This window comes from Anoplolepis gracilipes, chromosome 8 (assembly GCF_047496725.1).
Source record: "Anoplolepis gracilipes chromosome 8, ASM4749672v1, whole genome shotgun sequence".
Taxonomy (NCBI): Eukaryota; Metazoa; Arthropoda; class Insecta; order Hymenoptera; family Formicidae; genus Anoplolepis; species Anoplolepis gracilipes.
This window is the reverse complement of record NC_132977.1, coordinates 669850-694760: the sequence shown is the minus strand read 5'-3', so window position 1 is coordinate 694760 and position 24911 is coordinate 669850. Positions and strand designations below refer to the sequence as shown.

General features: G+C 30.9%; 4 protein-coding genes across 6 annotated transcripts; 3 read left to right on the top strand and 1 right to left on the bottom strand.

The window, feature by feature from the left end:
- Nucleotides 1-1298: 1298 nt before the first annotated feature.
- Pka-c3 (Protein kinase, cAMP-dependent, catalytic subunit 3) lies at nucleotides 1299-6130 on the top strand. Its single transcript, XM_072897230.1, has 6 exons — nucleotides 1299-2087; nucleotides 2196-2586; nucleotides 4014-4176; nucleotides 4555-4818; nucleotides 5188-5518; nucleotides 5688-6130. The coding sequence occupies exons 2-6, from the start codon at nucleotides 2496-2498 to the stop codon at nucleotides 5832-5834; spliced, it is 996 nt and encodes a 331-aa protein (XP_072753331.1). The 5' UTR covers nucleotides 1299-2087; nucleotides 2196-2495; the 3' UTR covers nucleotides 5835-6130.
- A 151-nt stretch (nucleotides 6131-6281) lies between these two features.
- Nucleotides 6282-10500, top strand: LOC140668318 (sodium channel protein Nach). The gene is made up of 9 exons (XM_072897228.1): nucleotides 6282-6859; nucleotides 7000-7216; nucleotides 7351-7608; nucleotides 7686-7824; nucleotides 8027-8104; nucleotides 8230-8454; nucleotides 8537-8721; nucleotides 8926-9029; nucleotides 9101-10500. Exons 1-9 carry the CDS (start codon nucleotides 6565-6567, stop codon nucleotides 9217-9219), a joined length of 1620 nt encoding a protein of 539 aa, XP_072753329.1. The 5' UTR covers nucleotides 6282-6564; the 3' UTR covers nucleotides 9220-10500.
- Nucleotides 10501-10591: 91 nt separating this feature from the next.
- On the bottom strand, nucleotides 10592-18405 carry LOC140668319 (carbohydrate sulfotransferase 11). The gene is made up of 7 exons (XM_072897229.1): nucleotides 18223-18405; nucleotides 15929-16320; nucleotides 15425-15712; nucleotides 14757-14992; nucleotides 11987-14668; nucleotides 11535-11691; nucleotides 10592-11066 (listed from the first exon to the last, which is right to left on the bottom strand). The coding sequence occupies exons 2-5, from the start codon at nucleotides 16250-16252 to the stop codon at nucleotides 14503-14505; spliced, it is 1014 nt and encodes a 337-aa protein (XP_072753330.1). The 5' UTR covers nucleotides 16253-16320; nucleotides 18223-18405; the 3' UTR covers nucleotides 10592-11066; nucleotides 11535-11691; nucleotides 11987-14502.
- LOC140668321 (inactive hydroxysteroid dehydrogenase-like protein 1) lies at nucleotides 17933-24876 on the top strand. 3 transcript variants are annotated; one of them, XM_072897232.1, is made up of 5 exons: nucleotides 17933-18051; nucleotides 22750-22966; nucleotides 23248-23484; nucleotides 24087-24430; nucleotides 24643-24876. In XM_072897232.1, exons 2-5 carry the CDS (start codon nucleotides 22807-22809, stop codon nucleotides 24859-24861), a joined length of 960 nt encoding a protein of 319 aa, XP_072753333.1. In that variant the 5' UTR covers nucleotides 17933-18051; nucleotides 22750-22806; the 3' UTR covers nucleotides 24862-24876. The 3 variants fall into 3 exon arrangements, with proteins under 3 accessions (XP_072753333.1, XP_072753332.1, XP_072753335.1); XM_072897231.1 differs by lacking the exon at nucleotides 17933-18051 and adding an exon at nucleotides 18618-18831; XM_072897234.1 differs by lacking the exon at nucleotides 17933-18051 and adding an exon at nucleotides 21618-22091.
- Nucleotides 24877-24911: the final 35 nt, after the last annotated feature.

The window sequence follows — 24911 nt, the reverse complement described above, 5'->3', positions numbered from 1 at the left end:
GTCGACAAAATCAGTAAAAAATAGATAGAAATAAGTTTAATCGCATGTGTGGCTAAAACATGTGTAAGCCAATAATTTATTAAACGAGTTAACGCAATATGTAACATGTAGCTCGCGTTTACAGCTTTACGCTGTATTATTTTGTTACGTAATAATCGCACAGATGTTGACGTTAAACACAACATCACGAAACGCCAAATATTAGTTACGAAAAGACGTAGTCATGAAGTCGTGACGGTAATTTACTATTATGTATCCTGAAATTTTTTCACGACCTCGAATTAATGAAATTGTTAGAGATTACGTTCTCGTTGCTCTCGCTGATAATGATGTGTTTTCTTTTCTTTTTTTTTTTTTTTTTTTTTCAATATAATCGACGTGCTTTCAACACGTTCGTGGATCGAGAGCGCATAGCGATAAATATAAAAGCCGCGATTTATGGGGGCTTGCTGGTAGCGGGGCCCAATAGGTGTCGTCAGTCATCGCGACGTCGAGCGTCGGTGGCAAAATGCATCTGGACGATCGCCAAATTCAAAAATAAGTCGAAATTCGAAGGAATCGCTCGATCGTCAGCAAAGCCCACTCTGACTGTTTTTCAACAGCCAGCGGCATAAAATCGATTTACGAAACAGCACAACGCCGAGGATGTCCAAGATGATCCATGATGATTTCGATATTTCCAGAAGATTTTTTAACCCGTCGCTATGTATCTCAGTGAAACACGCGGTGATAAAAGACTTGCACGTGTCAACTTTTTTGAGGAGCAATCCTTGCTTTCGTTGAGTACACGGTTAAAAAGTTTGAGTCACAACATCGATCAGAGTGATTCATAAAATGAATTTTAAACGTATCAGGCTTATTCGCTTGGACAAAGGGTGGTGTGTTGCGATTAATTAATTTCGAGATTTTCCAAATAAACTTTGATAAAAAAACTGCCCTGTATTTCGGAGGGTTTACGCAAGCGTACTTACATTGGCTTGTGCCAAAACGAGACCGATCGTATAATTTAGAGCAAACGATTCGTATTTTTACACTGGCTTTTATTGGTTACAGCTTTTCGCCTCTGTCTCGAAGAGTTTCGCACATTTTTCACACCGATATTCCAACATCAATCACAATTCTCATAAATCTCCTTAGCTACGTGATACAGATGCAATGTTTAGTGAGAGTACGGGCAAAGTGGGAGTGAATAGGGGATGGGGGGTCAAAGGAAAGAGAGGGGGTAACAGAAGGATAGGGATAGACAGCCTTTTGAGATCCCTCGGTGACCAGTTTAGTTCTGGTTGGCATCTGAACCGCATGTTGCGCAGGGTCCAAGGATGACATAATAATCGTTATTTAGTTAGAGTTTGAAACGGAGATCGTCGTTCAATTGATTGATGAATGACGTAGAAAAAATGATATAAAATAATTCTGCTGCGATGTGCTCGAAGCGCTTGCTGCTAAAAATTGCAACGGTGTTAGTGCAGTTTGACGTTTCTGAGAAGCATACGGCTTAACAACTGGCAATTATACACACGTGCCGTGCTCAGCTGTTACGTGTCAAAGTTGACTAATGTGTTATTTCTGAATCACTGAAAATTTAAAGTCAAGAATTATGCAGATGCGCGTTGAACTTAAAGCCGAGAATAACAGCTTATTTAAATGAACTTATGAAATATATGTACTTGGAAATACGTGAATAAGTGAACGGTGATTGCTGCCGTTTTAATTACAAGTATCACACACGTGCGATATTCCTGAGCAGAAATCGCAACAACATTCACATATTTACAATTTATATTTTTCTAGAATATTTAATGAGAGAGACTCGATCTTTCTCTTTTTCCTTTCCCCCTTTCCCTCTGTGTTCCTTTCCCTTTCCTTTATTAAATAAAAGTCGCTGATAAAATTGTTTAACGTATTTCCGTGCGTGAAAACAGAAAGTAATCTCGTTTTCTATATTCAAACATACATCTTATTAGCTGTACGCATTTGCCGCTAGTAAATGACATTTATGAAAAATCAACACACACACACACACACATACACACACATTTCCCCGCTCCGAGTGAGAGGCAGAAAGAAGGAGGGTCGTTGACAGAAACGTTCGTATCGACTCGCTCTCGAGCAGTATTTTGCAGGAGTACTTCCTGAAAGTAATATCGACCGCGTTAAAGAGATATTTTTTCAGAAGAGCAATCTTTTTTTAACAGAATCCAGTAAACACTTGTTATATCTTCAAAGACAATCAAAGACAATCACCTGTTGATTTTATTCATTTTAATTTTACATCTCCATTACATTGAAAATTAACAAAGCTACTTCGAGAAGCACGTTACGAACAGAGGTCACGAAGAATAGATATGAGAACGAGTCGTCGTCGGTACATGGTCTAAGAATATCACAGTGTGGAACGTTGAACCGGGATTTCCTTTCTTCTTTCCACGTGTTGAGGGAGAAATAAATCAGAAACTTTCTCTGACGACGCTCGGCTCGACAGTATTCCATAAACGATGTCGGGAGATACTACATCCGATGATGAGGGATCGCAAGAGGATCCGCCGCGATACGACATTGACGATTTGGAAATGATCAAGACTATCGGTAAGTCTGAAAAAATTCTTTAGCTGAAAAAAATAATCGAGAGACTGTGCTTTCTTATAGATATAATTTTTATAATTTTTAGTTAACTGTATAATTCTCATCTGTGTGTATAATATGTAAAAATATTTTATAGAGTTATATAATTGTTTGGAATAAATCAATTTAAATCTTTTATTTTAATTTTTGAATTATTTATTAAAGATTATACAAATTCTTATAAAGCTGCAAATTGAGAGAATGTTTTTTTCTTTAACGAGAAATTATAATAAAAATTGGAATAAATATGATATAACGGCAAAGAACAAAGACATAATCAAATTAATATGTCATAAATAAAAAATAATATTTTGAATCACGAATTTAAGCTAAACAAGCGAAAAGAAATAAACCGTATCGTTCTCGAAGTAAGGAAGTGGGACACTGGAGAGTGAGAGGGTATCCAATGTATATTTAACTGGTTGTTGAAGCCGGAATTATGTGGGAGAGTGGTCGGAAAATTGCAGATACTCGGTCTATGTGTGCATGTGTGTTTGTACGAAATTCTCTCTTTTTTCTTTTTATTTTATTTTAATTTTAACCTTTAAGATATATTTGTGAGATAAATTATAGTTTGTATGTACATACATGTGTCTTTAAAAAAAGAAATTCTAATTTTTAAAATTTCTTTTTTTTCTTTATCTTCTAGTCTTCTGTATTGCTCGGGCAATTTTTATTCGTGACCATTCGCGCGACGTTATACCTAAATTTGTGTCCGTCGCGCGATTATTTAAAGCACCTACGCCATCACCGGAAGCATTTCATCGTTGACACCTGTTCCGAACAGTAGGTAGACGAGACGCGTATGTATCGCGCCGCTCTTGCTACGCAGCCAATTTTGTCCCTACTCGATACAAATCGTGCTGTCTTTCAGAATAAATATATATATATATATATGCGCATACGTATGCTAAATCTTGCAGTAAGCCACTACAATGTGACGGTCAATTTCGGGGTTTAATTTAACCAGGGCTCATTTGCGTGAGCGCTAATTGGTCACGGTACGTTAATTGGGACAACCAAGTCACCTGCATTCGTGAGAAAGTGCATTAAACAGAGCGCACATTAAGATCAAAGAATGTCGAGAACGTTGGCAATTAATGGTCACTTCAATAATCAGTTGGAGTAAATAATATATTGCGCATCGCAAGTATATATTTGTTATTCGTGAAATCGTGTTGTACTACATTTCATTTAATTTTATTACGTTGATGACAACTCGAGAACATGTAATTCATTAACGGAGAGTATGTTGCGTCAAAGGGCGTGATAACATTTTATAAATTTAAAATTCACGATAATAAAGATTATTATTACAGGTTTTGATTTATATGTAAATAGTTTGCTCACAAATTAATAATAATCTACATAAATTTCGATATAATTTACAGGCACAGGCACATTCGGCAGAGTGGTTCTCTGCAGGCACCATGGAACACCTCTCGCTCTGAAAATTCTCTCCATGGTCGACGTGATCAGATTGAAGCAAGTCGAACATGTGCGCAATGAAATTACAATCCTGAAAGAAGTTAAGCATCCTTTTATCGTCAACATGTGAGTATTATATTCAAGTGATTAATATTATAAACACATTATTTTAATATGATTCGTAATTATTTCCCAATTTCAAACATGCGATGTAATCACATCCAAAAAAATAAAGAAAGTGATGCGTTTGTTGGTCAAGGAAAGGCTTTACGCGAACATTAAAGCGGTAAAGCGTGGTCATAACTAGAGAGAGCGACACGTACAAATGTCGATTGACTAGTTTGTACTGTATAACCGCGTTGTATTAAACAGTTGGATAGAGGCGAGAGAAATCGATACGTTCGCGAGGGAAAACGCTTTTTCAATCAGAGAGGCGAAAGTCGAGATTTGCTCGCGTAATAATCTAGCTTGTCGCCTTGTTTTCAAATTTATCGTTTTTTTCAGGCTATGGAGCGGCAGAGATGAAGCCAGGGTGTACATGCTACTGGAGTTTGTTGCTGGCGGAGAACTCTTTTCTTACCTAAGGGCGGCTGGAAGATTCGCCGGACCTACGAGTTGTTTCTATGCTGCCGAATTAGTTTGTGCTCTAGAGTATCTACATAGTAAGCACATAGTTTACAGGGATCTCAAGCCTGAGAATCTTCTCTTGGATAGTCAAGGCCATCTGAAAATCACCGATTTCGGTTTCTCGAAAAAACTTACGGATAGGTGAGGCAATTAAAAAAAGAATATTTCCGAAAAATAATTTATACTTGTCGATAAGTCATCTGACTTTTTATTTAATGTCTCTTCAGGAAACAATAAAAATATGTATAAAAATATTCTATTTATTTCAAGTATTTTAATATTTTCTGCAATTTTATATATTAAAAAATATTATCTAATATAATAAATATATTTATATATATATCTATTCCTACATAGTATTTTAAATACTCTAAAAATTATTATGTAACATCTATTTAATATTCCTCTTTTTATATTACTTCTCTTTTTAATTTCAATTAATTCTTGTAAATTAATCATATAAAGAGTTCACAAATCACATTGATAGAAATCACGTACATCTATTTTTAGGACATGGACATTGTGTGGTACACCAGAATATTTGGCGCCGGAAATAATTCAAAGTAAAGGACACAACAAAGCCGTGGACTGGTGGGCGTTAGGCGTTTTAATATACGAAATGTTGGCGGGATACCCGCCGTTCTTTGATGACAATCCTTTCGGTATCTACGAGAAGATTCTGAGCGGTAGAATAGAATGGCCGAAACACATGGATCCTATCGCGAAAGATCTCATCAAGAAATTACTGGTCGCTGACAGAACGAAAAGATTAGGAAATATGAGGCAGGGTGCTGAAGACGTCAAAAGGCATCGATGGTTTAAATTAGTCGAGTGGCCTTTGGTAATTTTATTTATATTAATTTTATTAATTTCACGTAATTCAATATCAAATTAAATGAAAGCTAACAGAAATCAAAAATTAATATTTAATAATTATTATCGCTTTTATACATATCTATTCTTCACGATATCCTTGAACTCGCAGTTAAATCATCGATCCATATTCGCAGGTGCCGCAAAGAGCCTTGACACCTCCGATAAGGCCACGTGTGAAAGCGCCAGGTGATGCAAGCTGCTTCGACGATTATCCTGAAACCGACTGGCGTTCCCAACCACCCTTACCACCAGATCAATTAGCTCTGTTTCAAGATTTTTGACAATAGTAATATCATTAAATAGTCATAATATTTTGCACCAAATTCACCAAGGCACTGTGTGCACTAAACAAAAGAATTCACTCTGTGGTATAAAACAAACGTGATCAGAATCTAATGATACATGATATATGTTTGATAATTAATTTTCTATTCTGTGTATATAGATGACTTTTTATATTTGGTTACGTATTGCTTATTTATTTGTATGTGTGCGTTTTCTCTAGATTAGGTATATTCCGTTTCATTGTTTTCGTGAAATTTTGTAAATAAAGATGGAATAGTATTTTTTTGACAAATTTGTACATTTTAAATTCTCTACTTATCAAATTTTTAGAAAATTATTAACATCTTATATTGCCGTGTAGGTATATTACGCTGCGTTCTATTTAATTTTTTTAAATAAAATTAATTTATACTTTCAGTGAGCATCGGAAAATAAATCCACTCAAGACATACATACTGTTTATCTGATAATAAAATAATTTTCCATCGATTATTTGATTAATTGTGCAAAGCTTAATAAAAAATGTAAAGCGAACCTTGACACGCAACGTTTGCATGTTTGATCACAACAATCTAACTTTCTACGTGCGATAAAATCATAATTCTAGTCAAACACCAGTATAAAACAATTTAACGTAGAAGAAACATTGTCAGGTGCATTAAGTGAAACAGTGTGCAACAGTGATCACTGAATATTAAGAAACAAGTATTCTAGAGTGTCTCCATTATGATATTAAATGGATATGATGTTTCGCGGACGAAAAAACATGCAATAAATCGAATCATAGTGGATCAAATAGAAGTCTCGAAGAAGACAAACAATAGATCATTCGATAACTTTAACATTGAATCGTACGGCGATGAATCGACAGAAAGTACAAAACAAATTGCCCGTCACTTTCTGCAAGAATACCTGTATGACAGTTCAGTGCACGGTGTGAAATACCTTGGCAAATTACGAATAAGATCTACAGTCCTCGGAAAGCTCTTCTGGATTTTAATCATGATTGGCAGCTTCCTGTGTGGGTAACAAATATATGCTTTACATATGTACAAAGATATATCTTTATAAATAAAAAATATAAATGTTTTATACTTTAATTACAAGTGAGTAACATATATTAGATTCATCAGATAAGTGATTTCTTTTTTTTTTTATTAGTTTTATCTTGGATGTTTTGGAAAACCTGGATACGTTATAGTACTAATCCAACTCGCACCGTCATTGAATCATTTCACACCCCAGTAGCTATGGTCCCTTTCCCAGCTATTACTATGTGTCCATTATTATTTCCAAAACTTTCGAGACGCATAAAGGTATTGGAAAGTTTGCAATTGCCACCCAACATGACTAACGATACGGCGATGTTCCTACTCAAGTATGTACATTTTTCACTAACAATGCATATAATTTGTTCAAAAGTAAGTGATCACCAATTCTTGGAAAAAGAACTTTGGTAATAATCTAAATAATCTTATAATTAATGACAAATTTTTACGTTATTTTTCTCAGATATGCACCTGCATTTGCGAACCTAAATGTTCCCGCCGGTAGGAAGTACATAAAGAATTTGGAAGCACTGTTAAAAATAAATCGTCTAAGTTTGATAGATTTCTTGAAACTTTTGCGATCTTGCGAAGATTTATTTGAATTGTGTACGTGGGAAGGCAATAAGAAAGATTGCAACAAATTGTTTAAATTATCTTTTACTCAATCAGGTGTGTGTTGTTCTTTTAACTATCTTCTCGAAGATGATATACGAACCGACAGGTAATTATGTTCATTTAATTATACTTAAAATGATATAAAATTATCTCACACATATAGCTTTGTTTCGAACAAATTAGAACCACAAAGGACTCAGATCTCCTCAACTCTATGTTGTTTGGACCAAGAGCCGGTCTTACTGTTGTCATGAAACGAGATTTGATAAACGTCAATTTGGAGAAATCCACCACCTTTTCATCAAACTCCATTGGTCTTGTGGTAAAAAAATTAACGCTATTTTATTTTTAACATTTTTAAACGTTATGCAAAATAAGTCTATTTGTACGCGCTATTAAAATTTATTCATAGTCACGAAAATTATTTACACAAAGATATTTGCTTTTTATCTGTTTTTAATTGCAAATATTCAAAATGTATATTATTTATATACGAATAAATATATATACTTTCTACAAAATAGGTATTTGTTCATCATCCTCTGGAATATGTCGAATCCGTATCTCGTAGACAAGTTTTACAAATAGGCCAAGAATTACGGGTAATCAAATATTTTTACAAATACGTCTAGGTTTTTTTTCACGCGACTATAAAGAAAAATGGTTAAACATTTCTCCAATCTGTTTTATCTCGCATAATAAATGATTATTTTTTTTTATTTGATAGATCGGTGTAGTTCCATTTACCAACCGAAAGATAGCCGGATATTATAATCGAAATATTCGCGGTCAACTGGTTCCGCGTTGCGCAAGCGAGGAAACTAAATTAAAATATTTTCCTACATATCGATATTCAAACTGTTTTTCTAGCTGCTCTATCGAGGCTGTTCAACAAATCTGTGGTTGCTTACCTTATTACTACGCACCCATAGCGATTAAATATTCTTTAAGGGTAACTTGAAATTTTTCCAAAAATTAGTTTTTTCCAATGTGTAGCTTTTCATGTATTAATATATCTTAGTTAATGCTTCCAGATCTGCCAGTGGGAAGATTTCAACTGCCTTTACGAAAATACAAACAATACACGGATCATTCATAATATCTATCAAGACAATTTTACGTGTGAATGTCAAAATCCATGCTGGAATATATATTACGATATACGAAGTTCTTTGCTTACGCTAAATGGTGTTCAAGATTTCAATCTTCAGCTGTTTTAGTAAGTTGTAATTAAACATTGAAAAAACATGTTACTTGAAATATTTCTCTCTCTCTTTAAATATATATATATATATATATATATATATATATATATATATATAATATTATATACATATATATATAATATTATATATATTTTATATATATATATATATATATATATATATATATATATATAATTGAATATAAAATTGAATTTCAGCCAGAATATTACAAACACTCAAGCTATTCTAAGAGTATTTTTTAATTCCGACATATTTACACAAACGAATGAAATACCGATTGCCGATGAATTATATTTATTAGGTAAATAATTGTTTCCATTTGCATATAATATATATTGTTTCAAAGTCTTAACTAAAAAAATTTTTTTTTAGCTTCGATTGGCGGCATATTTAGTCTTTTCCTGGGAGCTAGTTTTATAAGCATCGTGGAAATTTTTTACTTTATCGAATTATTTTTTCGTTCTTACTATAAGAAAAAGAAATCAAAATAATTATCAACGATCAGAAATTTTATTAATAATGTATTCAATATCATATGTGAAATAGAGAACTATACATATATAACTACACATATGTTGCGCAACTCGTTAAATATGTATATATCTCTAATAATTGCATTGTCATCGAAAAAGTAATTGCGCGAAAAATAATTGTCATCGTTACATTGGATATACGTTGTCTCTCTCTCTCTCTCTCTCTCTCTCTCTCTCTCTTTCTCGGGTCAGGACACCCGGGCGCCACATCGTCAGCATAACAAATCTGGAACGATTAGATCTATTTTGAGCGATTACTGGAGCGCTGCCGTAACGTATTTAAGTCCACGCCCGTGAAAAGATCTACTAGAGATAATATCCTATAATCGTCCGATAATTTTTAGAACCAAGTAGAAAATGATCTGTGAACTATATATGTATATATATATATATACACAGATAATGCTATTTAATTTTTGATCCTACTTTAGGATCTTTCTCGGTTGTATATTGTGATGCAGTTAAAAATATATCGCATTTAATATATATATCGTTATCGACACCTGCACGCACCTGTTTATTAATGTTGGCAATAATATAAGGGATATGCTCGAAATAGAAACATACAGATGTAACGAATGTTACGATATGATCACAGAAGATCACAGAGATGACAGATTTATCGAAATGAAAAAAGTGGCAAAGAGAAAGAGCACTGGATGTTGAAGGCCAGTAAACTTGATATTTAATTTCGCAAATATATGAGACATAAAAATTGTTGACCGGCGTGAAAAAGAGAAGATATTTCGTAGATGCTAAGGTGGATATTTATATCGTGAAGAATATTTCAGAAGTTTCGAATAAAACAAGCAAGTAATTCGATACGCGAGTCATACGGTGGTGTCTCAAGAAAATTTCTGCCTTATGCAATATTTGAAAGCTTTTCGTTAATGCAGCGTGCGCTAATTGCTGCCCAGCATTGAAATGTGCACTAATCACGTCATCTATTTTCGTGAATGTTGTCGAAAATACTGATTTAGTTCTACGTGAACGTATGGTCGAACTTTGAGAGCTGGAAGCGTCGACTATTTTTGGAGTAAACGCCCACGTATCTCTCGCGGGCATACCTTCCGCGTCTCGAAAAACGTCCTGTTTTTGTTGCATTTTGCAACAAAAATTATTTTTCGTAATTTCTCTTGTCACAACTAATTAATATATGATGGCAAATTATTTCCTAAGAAACAAAATAATTTTTAGCCGGTATTTTAAACGAAGAGATTTATTTTATGATATCATATATTATGATATTATATATTGAAGATGTACTACAAATAAATTTCAATTAACCTGATACCAAAATCCAAAGTAAACGAGATAGACTCGATATGAATGCACGTGAGATAATCTGATCTATTTCGGTGACCTCAAATGAGCACAGTTCATGACAATGTAAATTTTAGCTGTAGAAATGTTGATGAGATAATAAATTATTTTAAGTTCAGATAAAGTGTTCATTGTTAATCATCTCTTAGACGCTACAATTATTGTAATATAATTAATTTTAACAGATGGCCGATTTCCACGACAGAGCAGCAAAAACATAGATACAAGATGATAGAAGAGAGTGAGTCTAAAATTTTTCTATTTCCTAGTGGAAATATATATATATTTTTAAATAATTTTCATCGTAAAAATCGGTCACTCGATCAAAAGCAATTTGCGTGAAACATATATTTCCAGGCATCAAGAAAAAATATAATAAATGATGATGAGAATCGGTGATGAGTTTTTCGAATGAAGTGTCCATTTTGGATCCTTCGAATGCATCCGCCTTTTGACACGCGGGTCTTCTCTGTTTTTCAGCCCTAAAATATGACGTATTATATTTAAGATATCATTAAACGCAAGTTGAATTATTTCTTTAATTTATGTTATTGATATTTCCTGATTAATCGATAATGAAAAACGTATAGAAAACGATCGTAAGATGAATCGAATTAATGTCAAATTAAAATGAATAATGAAATCTACTGTTTGGAGATTTCAATGACCAACGTAACAATATCGTTTTGTTCATATATGTATTCTCATATCATATACATAGTAACATATCTTTCAAATTATAAATATCTTTATAATTCATGTAATTTTGTACGTGTATAAATAAAAAGAACAAAAGTCTTTTTCCCTTCCATGTCATAAGACAAATTATATATAATAAAATTATATATAAGAAAAAAAAAATCAAAAAGTACCAGAATATATTTAAATACAAATAAGTAAGTAGATTGTATATGAAAATTTAAATAATACATGTATTAATAGTAACTTACCATGATAAGGAATGTCTGCTGTGATTAAAAGAATAACCCCGAGTATAATACCCAAAGTGAGATTAATAGAAGAATAAGAATGAAGTACGTCATCAAAATGTTCTGCGTCTCGTGGGTCGCTTGTGGCATTTTTTGATTGATATGGACAGCACACGCTCTATATACATATTGTCGCATATAAATCTCATTATTCACTATTATACTATCCAATAAATTTGTCCTACTTTTATTCTATATAGATTACGTACGAAATAATCAATCATTCTTTTCGTAAGTTTATATATAGAGTTGAAATAAAATAATTAATTTTAATTTTTGTAAACATTAAATTATCTTTTTTAATCTCAAATCAATTTCCAGCAATTTACAATTACATTGCATATATAACATTATATTTATTTTTATTAATCTCATTGCAGACAATTCATTCGAGAAATGATGGCAATACTCACGAATGCTTGAATTATCACAATTTGCGAACGTTTCGAATGAAATTTTTCTATAATGCTTGGAATTTTATTTTTGATTGCAAACGTTATTATTACATATGAAAACACAAAACTGTTGACTTTCTGTCTTTGAGGTAACTCGAATCCAGAAATTCGTTCCTCGTCGTCTTACGTGCAATGATAGACTAGATCATGCGGCGCAGGACCCACGCACTCGGGCTCTCTGTGATCCCGAAATTCCTCCAGGAACCATCGTCAACCCCACCCGTTCATTCGCGCGTACCGTGTCGCACCTTCCCATCGACCATCTTCTGCTTCAGGATTGGTAGAAAACGAGATCCCACCATCGGCTAATATTTCTCGCACAGCATATAACGAATTCCGCTACCTCGAGTTATATTAAGGCATTGTGAATGTTGGACGTAACTTCCTGACAAAAATGACTCTTGATCGCTTGCCTTGCTGGATAACCGTCGAAATGCGATAAGTATTGACAGGTTCAAGATCGTTGTTGAAATTAATATGCCTAAATCCATTAAGCATAACTGAAAACTGTAAGACGGATCCGTGTTAATTTGAAACTCGTTCGGCTCTAGGAACTGCCAGAACTGTTGCGCGCGATTAAGCTTTCACTCTTTAACCGATGTGTGCCAATATAGGAGGCCGTCCATCATTTTCGAGCTCCCGTTTAAATTTAACTCGTTTAGTCAGACATCAATCTTCATGTGGACAATGTACGAACACTTCCGACCTGAACTCCAGCTGGTAGTTATGTAACGTTTTTCTCGTGAAAAACACATGTATTAGATACCCCTATATTTCTCACTAAACTAGGCTACTCTAAAACTGACAGAAATTATTATCCACGAAAATATATTTAAATTTATATCTAAGGAAAATAGTATTCTCTCGAGAAATTATTATTGATTATTTTTATTTTCTAACTTATTAAGTCAATCTATTGTAATGTCAGCAACTGAAACAATTTATTGGTCGCTTAGTAATTAGATGACTGACTGGTCAATTTGTAAATTTTAATTACATAATTTATTGTTGAATATATAATACATGTAACGCATACCATACTATTAACAATGCTATATACACTATACACTTTTATCTATAACAAATAATTAATTGATTGGTAACTAATTAGTTTTGAGTTTCTAATCTTTATGGACTTTCTGAATAGAAAATCTAGAATTTTATAATAAATATTAACTCTCAAACTGAACACGTGGGTCTTTCGTGTCCGTGCCATGTTTATTCCATCGATTTAAAAAAATTTTAACAAAATCTCGAGGAAATATTTTTTCTTTAACTCTATTACATAAACTTTTAGTTTAAACTTAAAAAAAAATGTGTAAATTTTTGTAGAATTTTTTAAGTAATTTTAGAGTACAAAAATTAACTCGGACTCCAGTTACCTACGCGTTCAGGATTACGGTGGCAAAAAAACGTGTTTAGTTTGAGGGTTAATATAGTTTGACGTCATATAATATCATATAATATGCACGCAAATATGGCTACATTCAAAGCAATAGCTTTGAATACGATATGACACACTGTATATACATTATAAAAATAGTAAAGCGAAACTGTATATATTTATCACGAAATGCAGATATATATATATAAGGAACATTCTAAGATAAAGTTTCGTTCTATAAATTGCATGTTGATATAAAGATTGCAAGATGTATGTTTTACATAATTTTTATGGAACTCGACTTGAAAAATCGACGGTAATTTTTTTTTGACACAAAAAAACCAGGTTCATTTATTTTCTTTAGCTAATCTAATTGATCTTAAATCTTTTTGGTGCGATATTGCGTGCATAATTCATTCATTTCATACTTCATTTATAAATCAGTTTTTACATTTGTTCAATCACTTATTTAACACAGCTTTATATATATGTAAAAATATCAAAATCCATTTTTTTATCTTAATTTTGATTGTTCGCTCATATTGATAATGCTGATTTATCTTAATATATAAAAAAGACATTTTAAAATGTTAAATAAGATAATGAAAAATAAGATGTACAGACAAGATTTATATTTTTTTTATAAATTATTAATGAAATTCCCCATTATAAGAGATTAATCTCAGAAATGCTCTTTATTAAGAGACAAAGAAACGGTTTAAATCTCCAAACTGACACCGAAAATTTACCGACCATATATAATAATTTAATAAATAATCTCAAGGTCATTGATCTGTATACATATAATATGAGGTAGCAGGATATTTCATTTATATGTATAAAAAGAAGTGTCTACTTTATCAAAGATTAGTTTAAAGAGTTTGTCGTTAAAATTGAAATCTAAGATTTCAGAAAACGTCTTGTATATACACTTATAAAATGCAGTAATAATTATTTATGTTAATGCATGGAACTGTGTGCTTATATTAATAATAGTAAATGTTAAACACGCAAAAAGCTACCATTAGTAATCTGACATTAAGCTCATATATCACATACCTCTGTTTTTGTTAATATTATAATGGGTGATTTAAGCCAAAGAAAATCCCAGCACATCCTCCAACGAGTAATCGAACAACCTTAAATCTAATTTGTACAAATCTACCAGTTTACGAAGTTGTTTGTAACTTAAAGTAGAGTAGTATCTATTTAATTTTCTCGATGTCGGTTCGCTGCTTGATGGCTTAGTTGGAAAACTGCACAAATGATAAAAAATAAATTATTTTTGAGTAAAAACTCCAACATTTAACAATTTTATTACTTTGTTATCACACGTGTGCTTACTTCATAGACGTTACGCCGATCCGTTCGAGAACTTCTGTGGCATCTTCGACCAAACTCTCGTATTTACTTATGAGATTATAATTAACTATACATGGTTGGCACAACTCGTATATAGGTCTCCAATGTTCATTTCGAGTTCCATTTTCGGAATCATCGGTAACGAAATCAACAAACTCTCGAAATGTCACGTCATCACCGTTCTTTAGAGAATTCTCGGTGGCATTCGATCTGTATTTCTATAAATAAAATAATATTAACCTAATTAAAAGCCATTTATATGTCTTTACTAAACATATATGCTTATTATTAATATTGACTCCATTTGCGTATGGAATCTGTCATTAACGGTTAATACGATAAAAGTAGGACAGCCTGCGCAATTAACTACGTAATTATATTCTAAGAGTCCGTAATTATACGGTACTTCTAAATATGATGAAATTACTGAAGAAGTAAGCATTTAGCTTTTTTATAATGCCTAATTTTTTTCCATTTAGATTCACGCAACTCTCGGTGTATAACTTCCTTTACAATAATATAATATAATTTTGGATATTTCTATGTATATATTCGCCACGGTTTAGTCATTAAAATCTATAATCTTACAACAATTATATCCAAAATAAAGCTGCACAAAAAATCGCGTTAGATTTAAGAAGATTCTTTACTTTGATGATTTTCTTGCCGAAACGGCTCTGGAAATATTTTGCACTTTTTTCGTGTTTAGTTTCGAATTTATTTCGATAAGCCGATAAAAGCCTTTCTAGAGGATGTCGCACTACAATCAGCTTGTCATACGTCGCCAATTTCTTCTGTATCTCGGGTAGAGTATAATTGCTTAATCGTTGAAAAGTACCCGGTGAATGAGCTTGATCGGCCGGTATTTTTAAAGGATCATTACCGGGCCATTTTCCGGTCGCGATCATTAGTACACGCTTCCAGTTTGTGCAAGCTACCTGAAAAATAAAATCGCTTTAAAATACACATGCAAAAAAAAATAGATTTAATATTTTTTCTTAAATATATAAAAAATTCTGAATTTAATCGGTATATATATATATATATATATATATATATATATATATATATTATTATATGCAATTATTGTACTGTTATTATACACAAATTGTTATAAATAATCTTAATGAAAAACAAGGCAGTAAATTTAGCACCTTTGGAACATAGCAATAGAGCAATTCGTGCAAATTATCGACAAGAATATTTCTGAATAATTCTGGATTTAATGCATCGACAGTTTCCACCTCGCTAGTTTCGAGCTCGCAATTATACGCTAGTCTTTCCTGTCGCTCCACCAAGGCCGATCTGGCCAAAGCATTTGGCCCTGTCCACGAATAAATGTATTTGTTCGGCTCGAACGGTTTCCTGTCACCTTCATTTCCAGTGGTTTGCGCGACGTTCGCACTGTTTGCGTTTGTAGTCGTTTCCCACATAATGATAACGACTAAAATTATCCTCCACATTCGACATCCTGCCATCGTTTTCCTTTGTTCACCGCGGACATTGAACTTTTTGGAAAAATATCGTAGATTGTAAAAATCTAATTCTGCAAAGAAAATACAACTATTTTATACAATTCTTTATTTCACAAGAACATTATTGCAAAATTATAATACAATGGTTTTATATAGTTTATAAATGTTATATTTCCTCTATCTTATTATCGATTAAATGTAAATACATGTCATTGATACGGGAAAATACGCCCACTATGATTAAATTATCGATTCGTCATGAATATTAGATAACATCGTTAAAATGAAACACTACTTCCTTCCATTAAGAGAATTCACAATAAGTGATAAGATAATTCTAGATTTTATATATTTATATACATCATAGTGATACATAAATTTTAAAAATTTACAGAATATGTCGAAGACATAAGTGTTATTTGTACAATTGTGCAATAAACAATTAAATTAAATTATTTATTGTTATTCGTTATTAAAGGGGGAAAAATATAATCAAAAATATTTCAGATCTAAGATAACGTTTTATCATAAAGTTTCCAAGTGATACAAGCACGTTTATTAAATTTATATGCTAATCGTTAGCAATAAATGTAAGTAGGTGACGGCAATCATCGATGCGGATTTAAAACCCTGATTTAGAACAGGAAACGAAACAAATACAAGAATCGTTTGACGCCGGCAGTAGTTTTCCAGATCAATTTCCAAGCTAATTTTGCAATTATGATTAGTAATATTATAAAAAATAGCGTAATCGTTATTAAAAGTGTTTAAGATATATGGTAACATAATTTTTTATTTTTTATTTAACTAATCATTTGCATAATGATATACATTCTCAATGAAAAATGACAAATCGAAAAGACGGTTGTCAGTATTTGTAGACGCCAATAGATATCTAATAGATATCTAATAGACCTTTTTCGATCTGTATTTCTCACTGGCTTGCGTTGCAAAATAGTTCTTGTTTTTTTTTATAATTTTTTTATTTTATCTTTGATTGATTCATCGCATTTTCTTTTTTTCGATATAGAGAAATGAGTCGCAATGTAACTTTCTAGGTCAATGTTACGGTCGTAGCACAAGAAACGCAAGTTGAATTACATATTACAATGCAGACAATATCTCCTCTTTGATATGCATGGTTATACTTAAAAGTCGTATTATAAAAGTAGGCAGCAATTGTATGTTGTTCTGAATTCAAAATTGCTATTGAGAATTTTTATCTTTTTTGAATACAAATATAGTAGTCTTTTTCACACAAGAAATTGGGCAAGAAAAAAAATTATTTTTTAAAATTAAAGCTATTGTTATTCATCCTGTTTCCATTAAATAAAAAAATGATGTTATGAAAATTATTACAATAATATTTTTAAATGATTTTGTATCAAATATTATAACTACTATTCGTGAGACATAGGTAATCTTATTTGAAATGCAAAAATGACGATAAAATATTGAATATTATTATTTTTTAAACATATACGCAATCTATAGGAATGTAAAAAATAGCGATAAAATATCATATTACGTTGAATCGCAAATGATAAATGGTATTTAGGTGGAAAAAAACGAAATATAATCTCAATGCCTGATAGACATGTGTAAAAATACATGCAGATTATTTTACGCAAACATCGAAATTGAGATATGAAATGAAAATATAACGAAGAGTAATCGGCACACTAGTTGAGTATTATACTAACTTCTAATAAGCAAATTGCTCGAAACCGACCGCGGTGGATTCTTTTACTTTTCAAGGACTTTCGGTATAAAAACTGGAACTCTGACAGGCAGATGATCAGGTAAGGTTTTAGTTTTGTTCATTAAAGAATTGCGAAAATGCACTCAAATACTATATAATTGCTTCAAAATTTTGTACGCCACGTGTTATATAACAGACACTTAATTAAAATGCTTTGTATTATAATACAAACGATATTTTCCATACCTTTGTAATAACATACTTAACTTACTTTTCTCGTAATTTACTTTGATCCACAATTCGATTAGGTAGATAGATCGTTCTCAAAATCGGAGCAAATTGCAGATCCTTGAAAGTACGCGTTGCAGCGTACCAATATTTCTCATAACTTTGTAAAGATTTGGACTTTCCAAAAATAGCGGAATGCCAATAGATTTAACACAAGCAATCTGTCTCTCTCTCTCTCTCTCTCTCTCTCTCTCTCTCTCTCTCTCTCTCTCTCTCTCTCTCTCTCGAGTAAAAAAATGTTTGAAGACTAGAGTTCTTCCAAAAGGCACTTTTCGTTTCACCTTTCTTGAAACTTGGATCGCAAAGAATGACAGCGACAAAATCGTTCAACGATGCGAAACACCTCAGCGGACACGTGCACATACGTAAAAAGAACGGAGTGGTCAAGCAGCCGATCCGGGTAGCAGTCAGCGATCTTAGGTCGCCTGGTAGGCCCTCAGGAATGAAACGAGGATGTGCCGATGTGTGAAGTGAAAGACGCTGCGCGCGCCTCTGCTCTTCCGTCCTCGTTCTCTTTTCGGTTGTCCCGGATCAGTTAGTCTTCCTCCAATCCGGTTCACATATCCACGGACTTCCCCACCTTCGATCGTTCGTATGTATACTCAAAGAAACCAAAAGCCACATAACGTAAAATCATATAATGCATAATTGATTAGTTCGTCTGTCTGACCTCATGACAAACCTCATAAAGAATGTATTATCAATAATCAATTTTAATATTAATGAATCATGAAATGCTTTTCCTTACAGCGACCGAAAGAATTTATTCAAATAAAATAATTGAACACTTTGGTCTTTCTTAAGTATCTTTTCACAACTAAATCGTTTTACATTGTCTTAATTATCTACTTGCATCTTGCATTTTGACAGATAGTCCACTGACATTTCTCTTTGCGGTTTCTGCACCTTGCTTTCACTTTTATGTCATACACAAGGATCTTTCTTGAAAATACTTTTCTGCTGTACAAACAATTACACGCGTGATTATGTAATTCTTATTATGTAATTTACACGAAAACTTTTCGCGCCATAACTTTTATATTTTAATATTTTATTTTGCATTTTAAGGTATTCTAAGATATTTTATTAGTAATATGCATATGATTATTAGTTATTCCTATTTTACTTATGATAAAGATAAGAAAAACTATATTATACACAGTGTTTAAAAATTACTAGTTTTAATGATGATTCTTTGTTTAACAATTCAAAACTGATTTTTTAATGAAAATATCGAGATACTAATTTTCCAGTTGTGAATAATTAAAAGATGGACTTCCGTAAATTGTAAATAAATGTCAGAAACTAAATGGATAACAAAATTATACTTTTCAACTAATTTAAAAAATGTAATAGAATTTTAATATAATATTTAGTTAAATATATTAAAAAAATAGAAATTTGCAAAAATAATGATCACTATATCTCTCGATATTTCTATTAAATATGAATCATTTCCAAATTGATTAAATTTATTAAATCGAAAAAGAATTTAAGAAGATTGAGTATTGATCCTATAAATTTTATAATATGTATAATATATATATATATATATATATATATATATATATATATATATATATATATATATATATGTCGTCAAATTTAAATCTCACTATCAGGTAAATGAGTTTTGCAATTTTATACGCTTCAATTGTAAAACGTAATAATTTGTAGCAAACTCATTAGTTTCCTCTGAGAAAATTATAGATTACGTACAAATGCAGTCAACTATATTCGTAAGACTAGAGGCTTTAGACGAGTCAAGGGTCAATGAGCTTTAACATTGGCTAACAACGAATCGACATGCCATGACATCAATGAGCTTTATCATTGCTCAACAACGTATCAACATGTTCACGAGTGAATGTCGAATCATTAACAAGATTATATAGTCTACAAAACTTATTTAAAAAAGATCTTTAAATAATTTTCATTAATTGTGAGCATGGAATTACATTGTATGACAAAAAATGCTAATTTCAGCCTTCATCAATAAATCACTAATAGTATATATCATAGTTAAAAAATTTGTGTTTTCTTTTTAAAAAGTATGTTAGTTAAAATTTTCTGTTCAAATGTAACACATTTGCTTGTTAATTTAACATATTGCTGTTCTGTTAATTCAAGTGTGCACGTGTCTTTAATTTTACATTATACATAAGTTTTGAATTATTAGTGACAGAATTTATCTGATAAAATTTACAGAAAAAAGTGTTAAGTTTATTGTACACGGTAAAAAACATTATGTATTTTTGTTGAAATTTCCTTGTGTAGAAATTTTTGTGTTAAATTTTTAACATAGTCTCATGTTAATATAACATATACTGTCGTTATGTTATTTTAACTTTTCTGCATTGAGTTAATATTCACCGTTCCTAAGAGTTAAAACAATACGATTAACAAGTAAATCTTACACTAATTCACATTTTTGTGTTAATTTTTTACATATTATTTGTATTATTTGTTTACATATTTGCCTTCTGTTAAATTAACATTAAAATTAGAGTGGATAAATTGGGATACAAGAAATGTGTTAAATTTAAAATAAAATTTTTTACCGTGTATAATGTAAGAGTTACTGTTAATACCGTCAATTTTCAACATGATCTCGACGTGTCTTAACGTGTGCCTCACAAATATCAGCAGTATATTCAAAATTATTGCAAAAATCTGCTTTTTTATTTTATCAAGCATAATCATTATTATTAGTGCGTTATGTTATTTATATACCCAACCATAATTATATAAAATATCATATTTATATACAGAATATACAATGAATATATATATACAATCCTTCTATTATTATTATAATCACTTTATATATATATATATATATATATATATATATATATATATATACAATATTTCAAGACTAAATCAAGAGAAATTTTTTAATAATTATTATTTTTTATAAATGTTACAATGTATTAAAAATTTTTTATAATTCTATAAAGGTTGTTTCAGAATCTCCAACAGAATGACAGATTTAGTGGAATATTTTAAAGAAAATATTATAATATATAAAAATATCCAGATAGCGGGATGCTTTAACTGCTTTTCATTTTACATCAGTATTCTTTTTCGTTTTATATACAAGTGGCATTAAAATTTTCGTATTAAATTTTAAAGTTACTTGTAAATTGAAAAAAAATACTTATAAAACGAGAAGCAGTTAAAACTTTTCACTGTAACATCGACATTTTATATTATATTTCTTTAAAATATTTCAGAATCTGTCATTAAAATTTTTACTAGTCCTGGGACAATCTATGTAATTGTAAAAGAATTTTAATTGTAACCTTATAACATATTTATAAAAAATAACAAAAAATTTCACATAAAAATGTTAAAAATAATATTAATGTTATTATTTAATATATATGTGTGTGTGTGGCGTCTAACATGTTAAATTAACAAAAAAATTTCCGTGGACCGTTTGGGACATGCGATTTGTGTTAAATTTAAAACAAATTTTCCAACTATATGTAAATATAAAAATCGAAAGTTTTTCTACATTTTGGACCACAAAGATTACATGTACAGGATTACATGTATTGTACATAGAGGTACGAGATTCTCAGCAGATGGAGAAAGTATCGTGACTTCTCGACTTGGCCTTCTGTACAATTACCCGAGCGAAATGACGTTTAGTTTCGCTTCGACCCTCGTTCTTAGAACATTCGGTACGCGTAAACGATCGGCATCGACAACGCACGATAGATAAAAGTAAATAGAACATAAGGAAAAAAGGCAGCAACAGAGATAGATAAAATAAATGTGCTAAAAGGTGCCGTCACAAGGAACGGCCGATTACTTTTATAACGCTACCGAAATTGATGTAGTTAGGTAATACTCTTACATGTCAAACTTTTACTCTTGCAAATGCAATGTCTTCTTAAATGACGACTCCGTAGTCATGTAAGAAGTTTAGAATTTGAAATTATTATTCGTGAATAATTGTCGGAAATAAAAATCAAAGTGTTAATTAAGTGTGTTCTATCTTGTGCTGCAGATCTAAAAAAAAACAAAAAATTTAACCGTGATAAAAGTAATATATTCAATAATATAAATGGGAAATATGGTTAGTTTTGTTTCGCAAAAAATGATGCCTAACAATTTCATATTTCTTATATTGTATTGTCAATATATTTCGATAGTCTCAGTTACACGCCTATAAACATTATTAAATAATAAAAAATCAAATACAGATGCATGCTGTGCATAAAACTAATATATGATTGCATACATGATTTTATTTTATATATATATATATATATATATATTGCATTATTAATACATATCAGCAATGTAATGTAAATAAATGACGCTACCGAGCATTTTATTGATAAATGCAAAAATCTTCACGATATTATTAATGCTGTAATAAATTATTAGCTATTATTAATATTGTAAAAATCACTCATTTTAAGCTTGAAAAAAAATAGTTTAACTAATTTTACACAATGAAAAGATAAAAAAACTATTTTCTCTGATTTTGTTTTAGCATTCTTATAAATAAAAGATAATTATACGATACATAAGTACAAAGTAACGAGAGAAGATGCTACTGTTAATAGCATTTTGGTTGCTGGTTAGCTTAATTTCTTTATGGATTCTACTTGGACCGATTATGAAAGTTCTGCGTACTCTATGGGAAATTATTATACAAATATATGATAAAAAGCCAGTCGATTTACGAACAAAATTTGGCGAATGGGCTGGTAGGTACGATAAATTACTCTTTAGACATCTTGTGAAAAAATGTTATATTTTTAAAGTTTAAACTATATTAATAATTTTTATATAATCTAAACTCCAACATTTTTTTAACTTTGTACTTTATATTATTTTTTATACAACTTTGTATACATCGTTTCCGAGTAATAAAAGAGAAAAAGCGAGGACAAAGATAATTTTATAAAAAAACAAATTAATTATATAATAAATTTTTATATTAATTGTGTACTGTAAAGATAAATTATGATAAGCATAAATATTTCAGTTGTCACTGGATCAACCGACGGTATTGGCAAAGCTTATGCTAAAGAATTAGCAATGAGAAACGTGAATTTAGTTTTAATTAGCAGAAATTTAGAGAAACTTGAATCGACAAAACAAGAAATATTATTAATAAATTCAAAAATCAAAGTTAAAGTTATAGCGGCGGACTTCACTGAGGGAGAAAATGCTTTTATCAAGATTCGTTCTCAATTAGAAGATATATCTATCGGTATATTAGGTAAAATTAAACTTATTTTTATATATATTAATTTAATTATTATTATTTAATGATCGTAATCAATCTGACTGTATCAAAGAATTAACAAAGAGTTAGATAAAAGTTTACTTTTAAAAAATCAATATTACTTAATACTACAAACTCAAAAAATAGAAAGCTAGATTTTTAAAAATAGTTATATAATTGCGCCATCATATTTCACTTATAAATAGTTAATGAATGTAAAAGTTTAATATTCTTATCATATATACATGCATATATATATTACATATATATATATGTGTATTTCTATGAAAGAATAAGCTTTCGTTGTGAGCAGAAGTATTCATGAGGATGCAAATGAGATCTTATTTGAATTGAAAAACTAACTCGTATTAACACTGGGTGTCCGTGGCTATTAAATGTGTGTAAATCCTATTTCTAATTTAACTGTCGGATAATTTTCTCATAGAATAGATGCAGATACCAATACACACATGAAAAAGGATGATTATAATAATATTGTTTCTAAACGATCGTTAAATAACTTATTTTGTCTTGATACAATAGAATATACATACAATTTAATACAAATAATATCTTAATCATTTTTGTTATTTAAGTCAATAATGTGGGTAAACAATACGAATATCCTATGTACGTTGGAGAGGTGCCTGAGATGGAATTGTGGGATATTATCAACGTGAACGTGGGTGCGACCACGCTAATGACGCGGTTAGTTATCGGACAGATGCAGAAACGTGGACGAGGCGCGATTGTCAATGTCTCTTCCGGATCTGAATTTCAACCATTGCCATTAATGACGGTATACGCTGCCACAAAAGCGTACGTAAAGAGCTTTTCCGATGCGCTCAGAGCGGAATACTCTAGATATGGCATAACTGTTCATCATCTGTCGCCTCTTTTCGTCAATACTAAAATGAATGCGTTTAGCCATAGGCTTCAGGTATTATTATTAAACTAATATTAAAATAATTAATTTTTTTTTGTTAATTTTCGTAAGAAAAATTTGCTATGCGTCATAACTTGATATTTTTATTCGCACTTTTTATCACTTGTTATTCGAGAATTATTGTATATTTGCTTTCCTTCAGAAGTTTATTTACTTTATACAATTATTGAAATTTTCATGTACATACATTTTATTAAAAATCACAGGTTTCAAATATATTTGTGCCTGACGCCACAACTTATGCAAGAAATGCCATTGCCATTCTTGGTAAAATGGATAGCAGCACTGGATACTGGGCACATAGTATTCAGAAATTCGTCACTTTAATTTCACCTGTATGGATCAGGATGAAAATTGGGCAAATGATTAATGAGAACTTAAGACAAGATTATTTCCAGCAAAAAGGACAAAAAAAATGCCAATAATATTACACATTAAGCATTTTTTTTTATATTTTTATAAACTAGTATAAAAA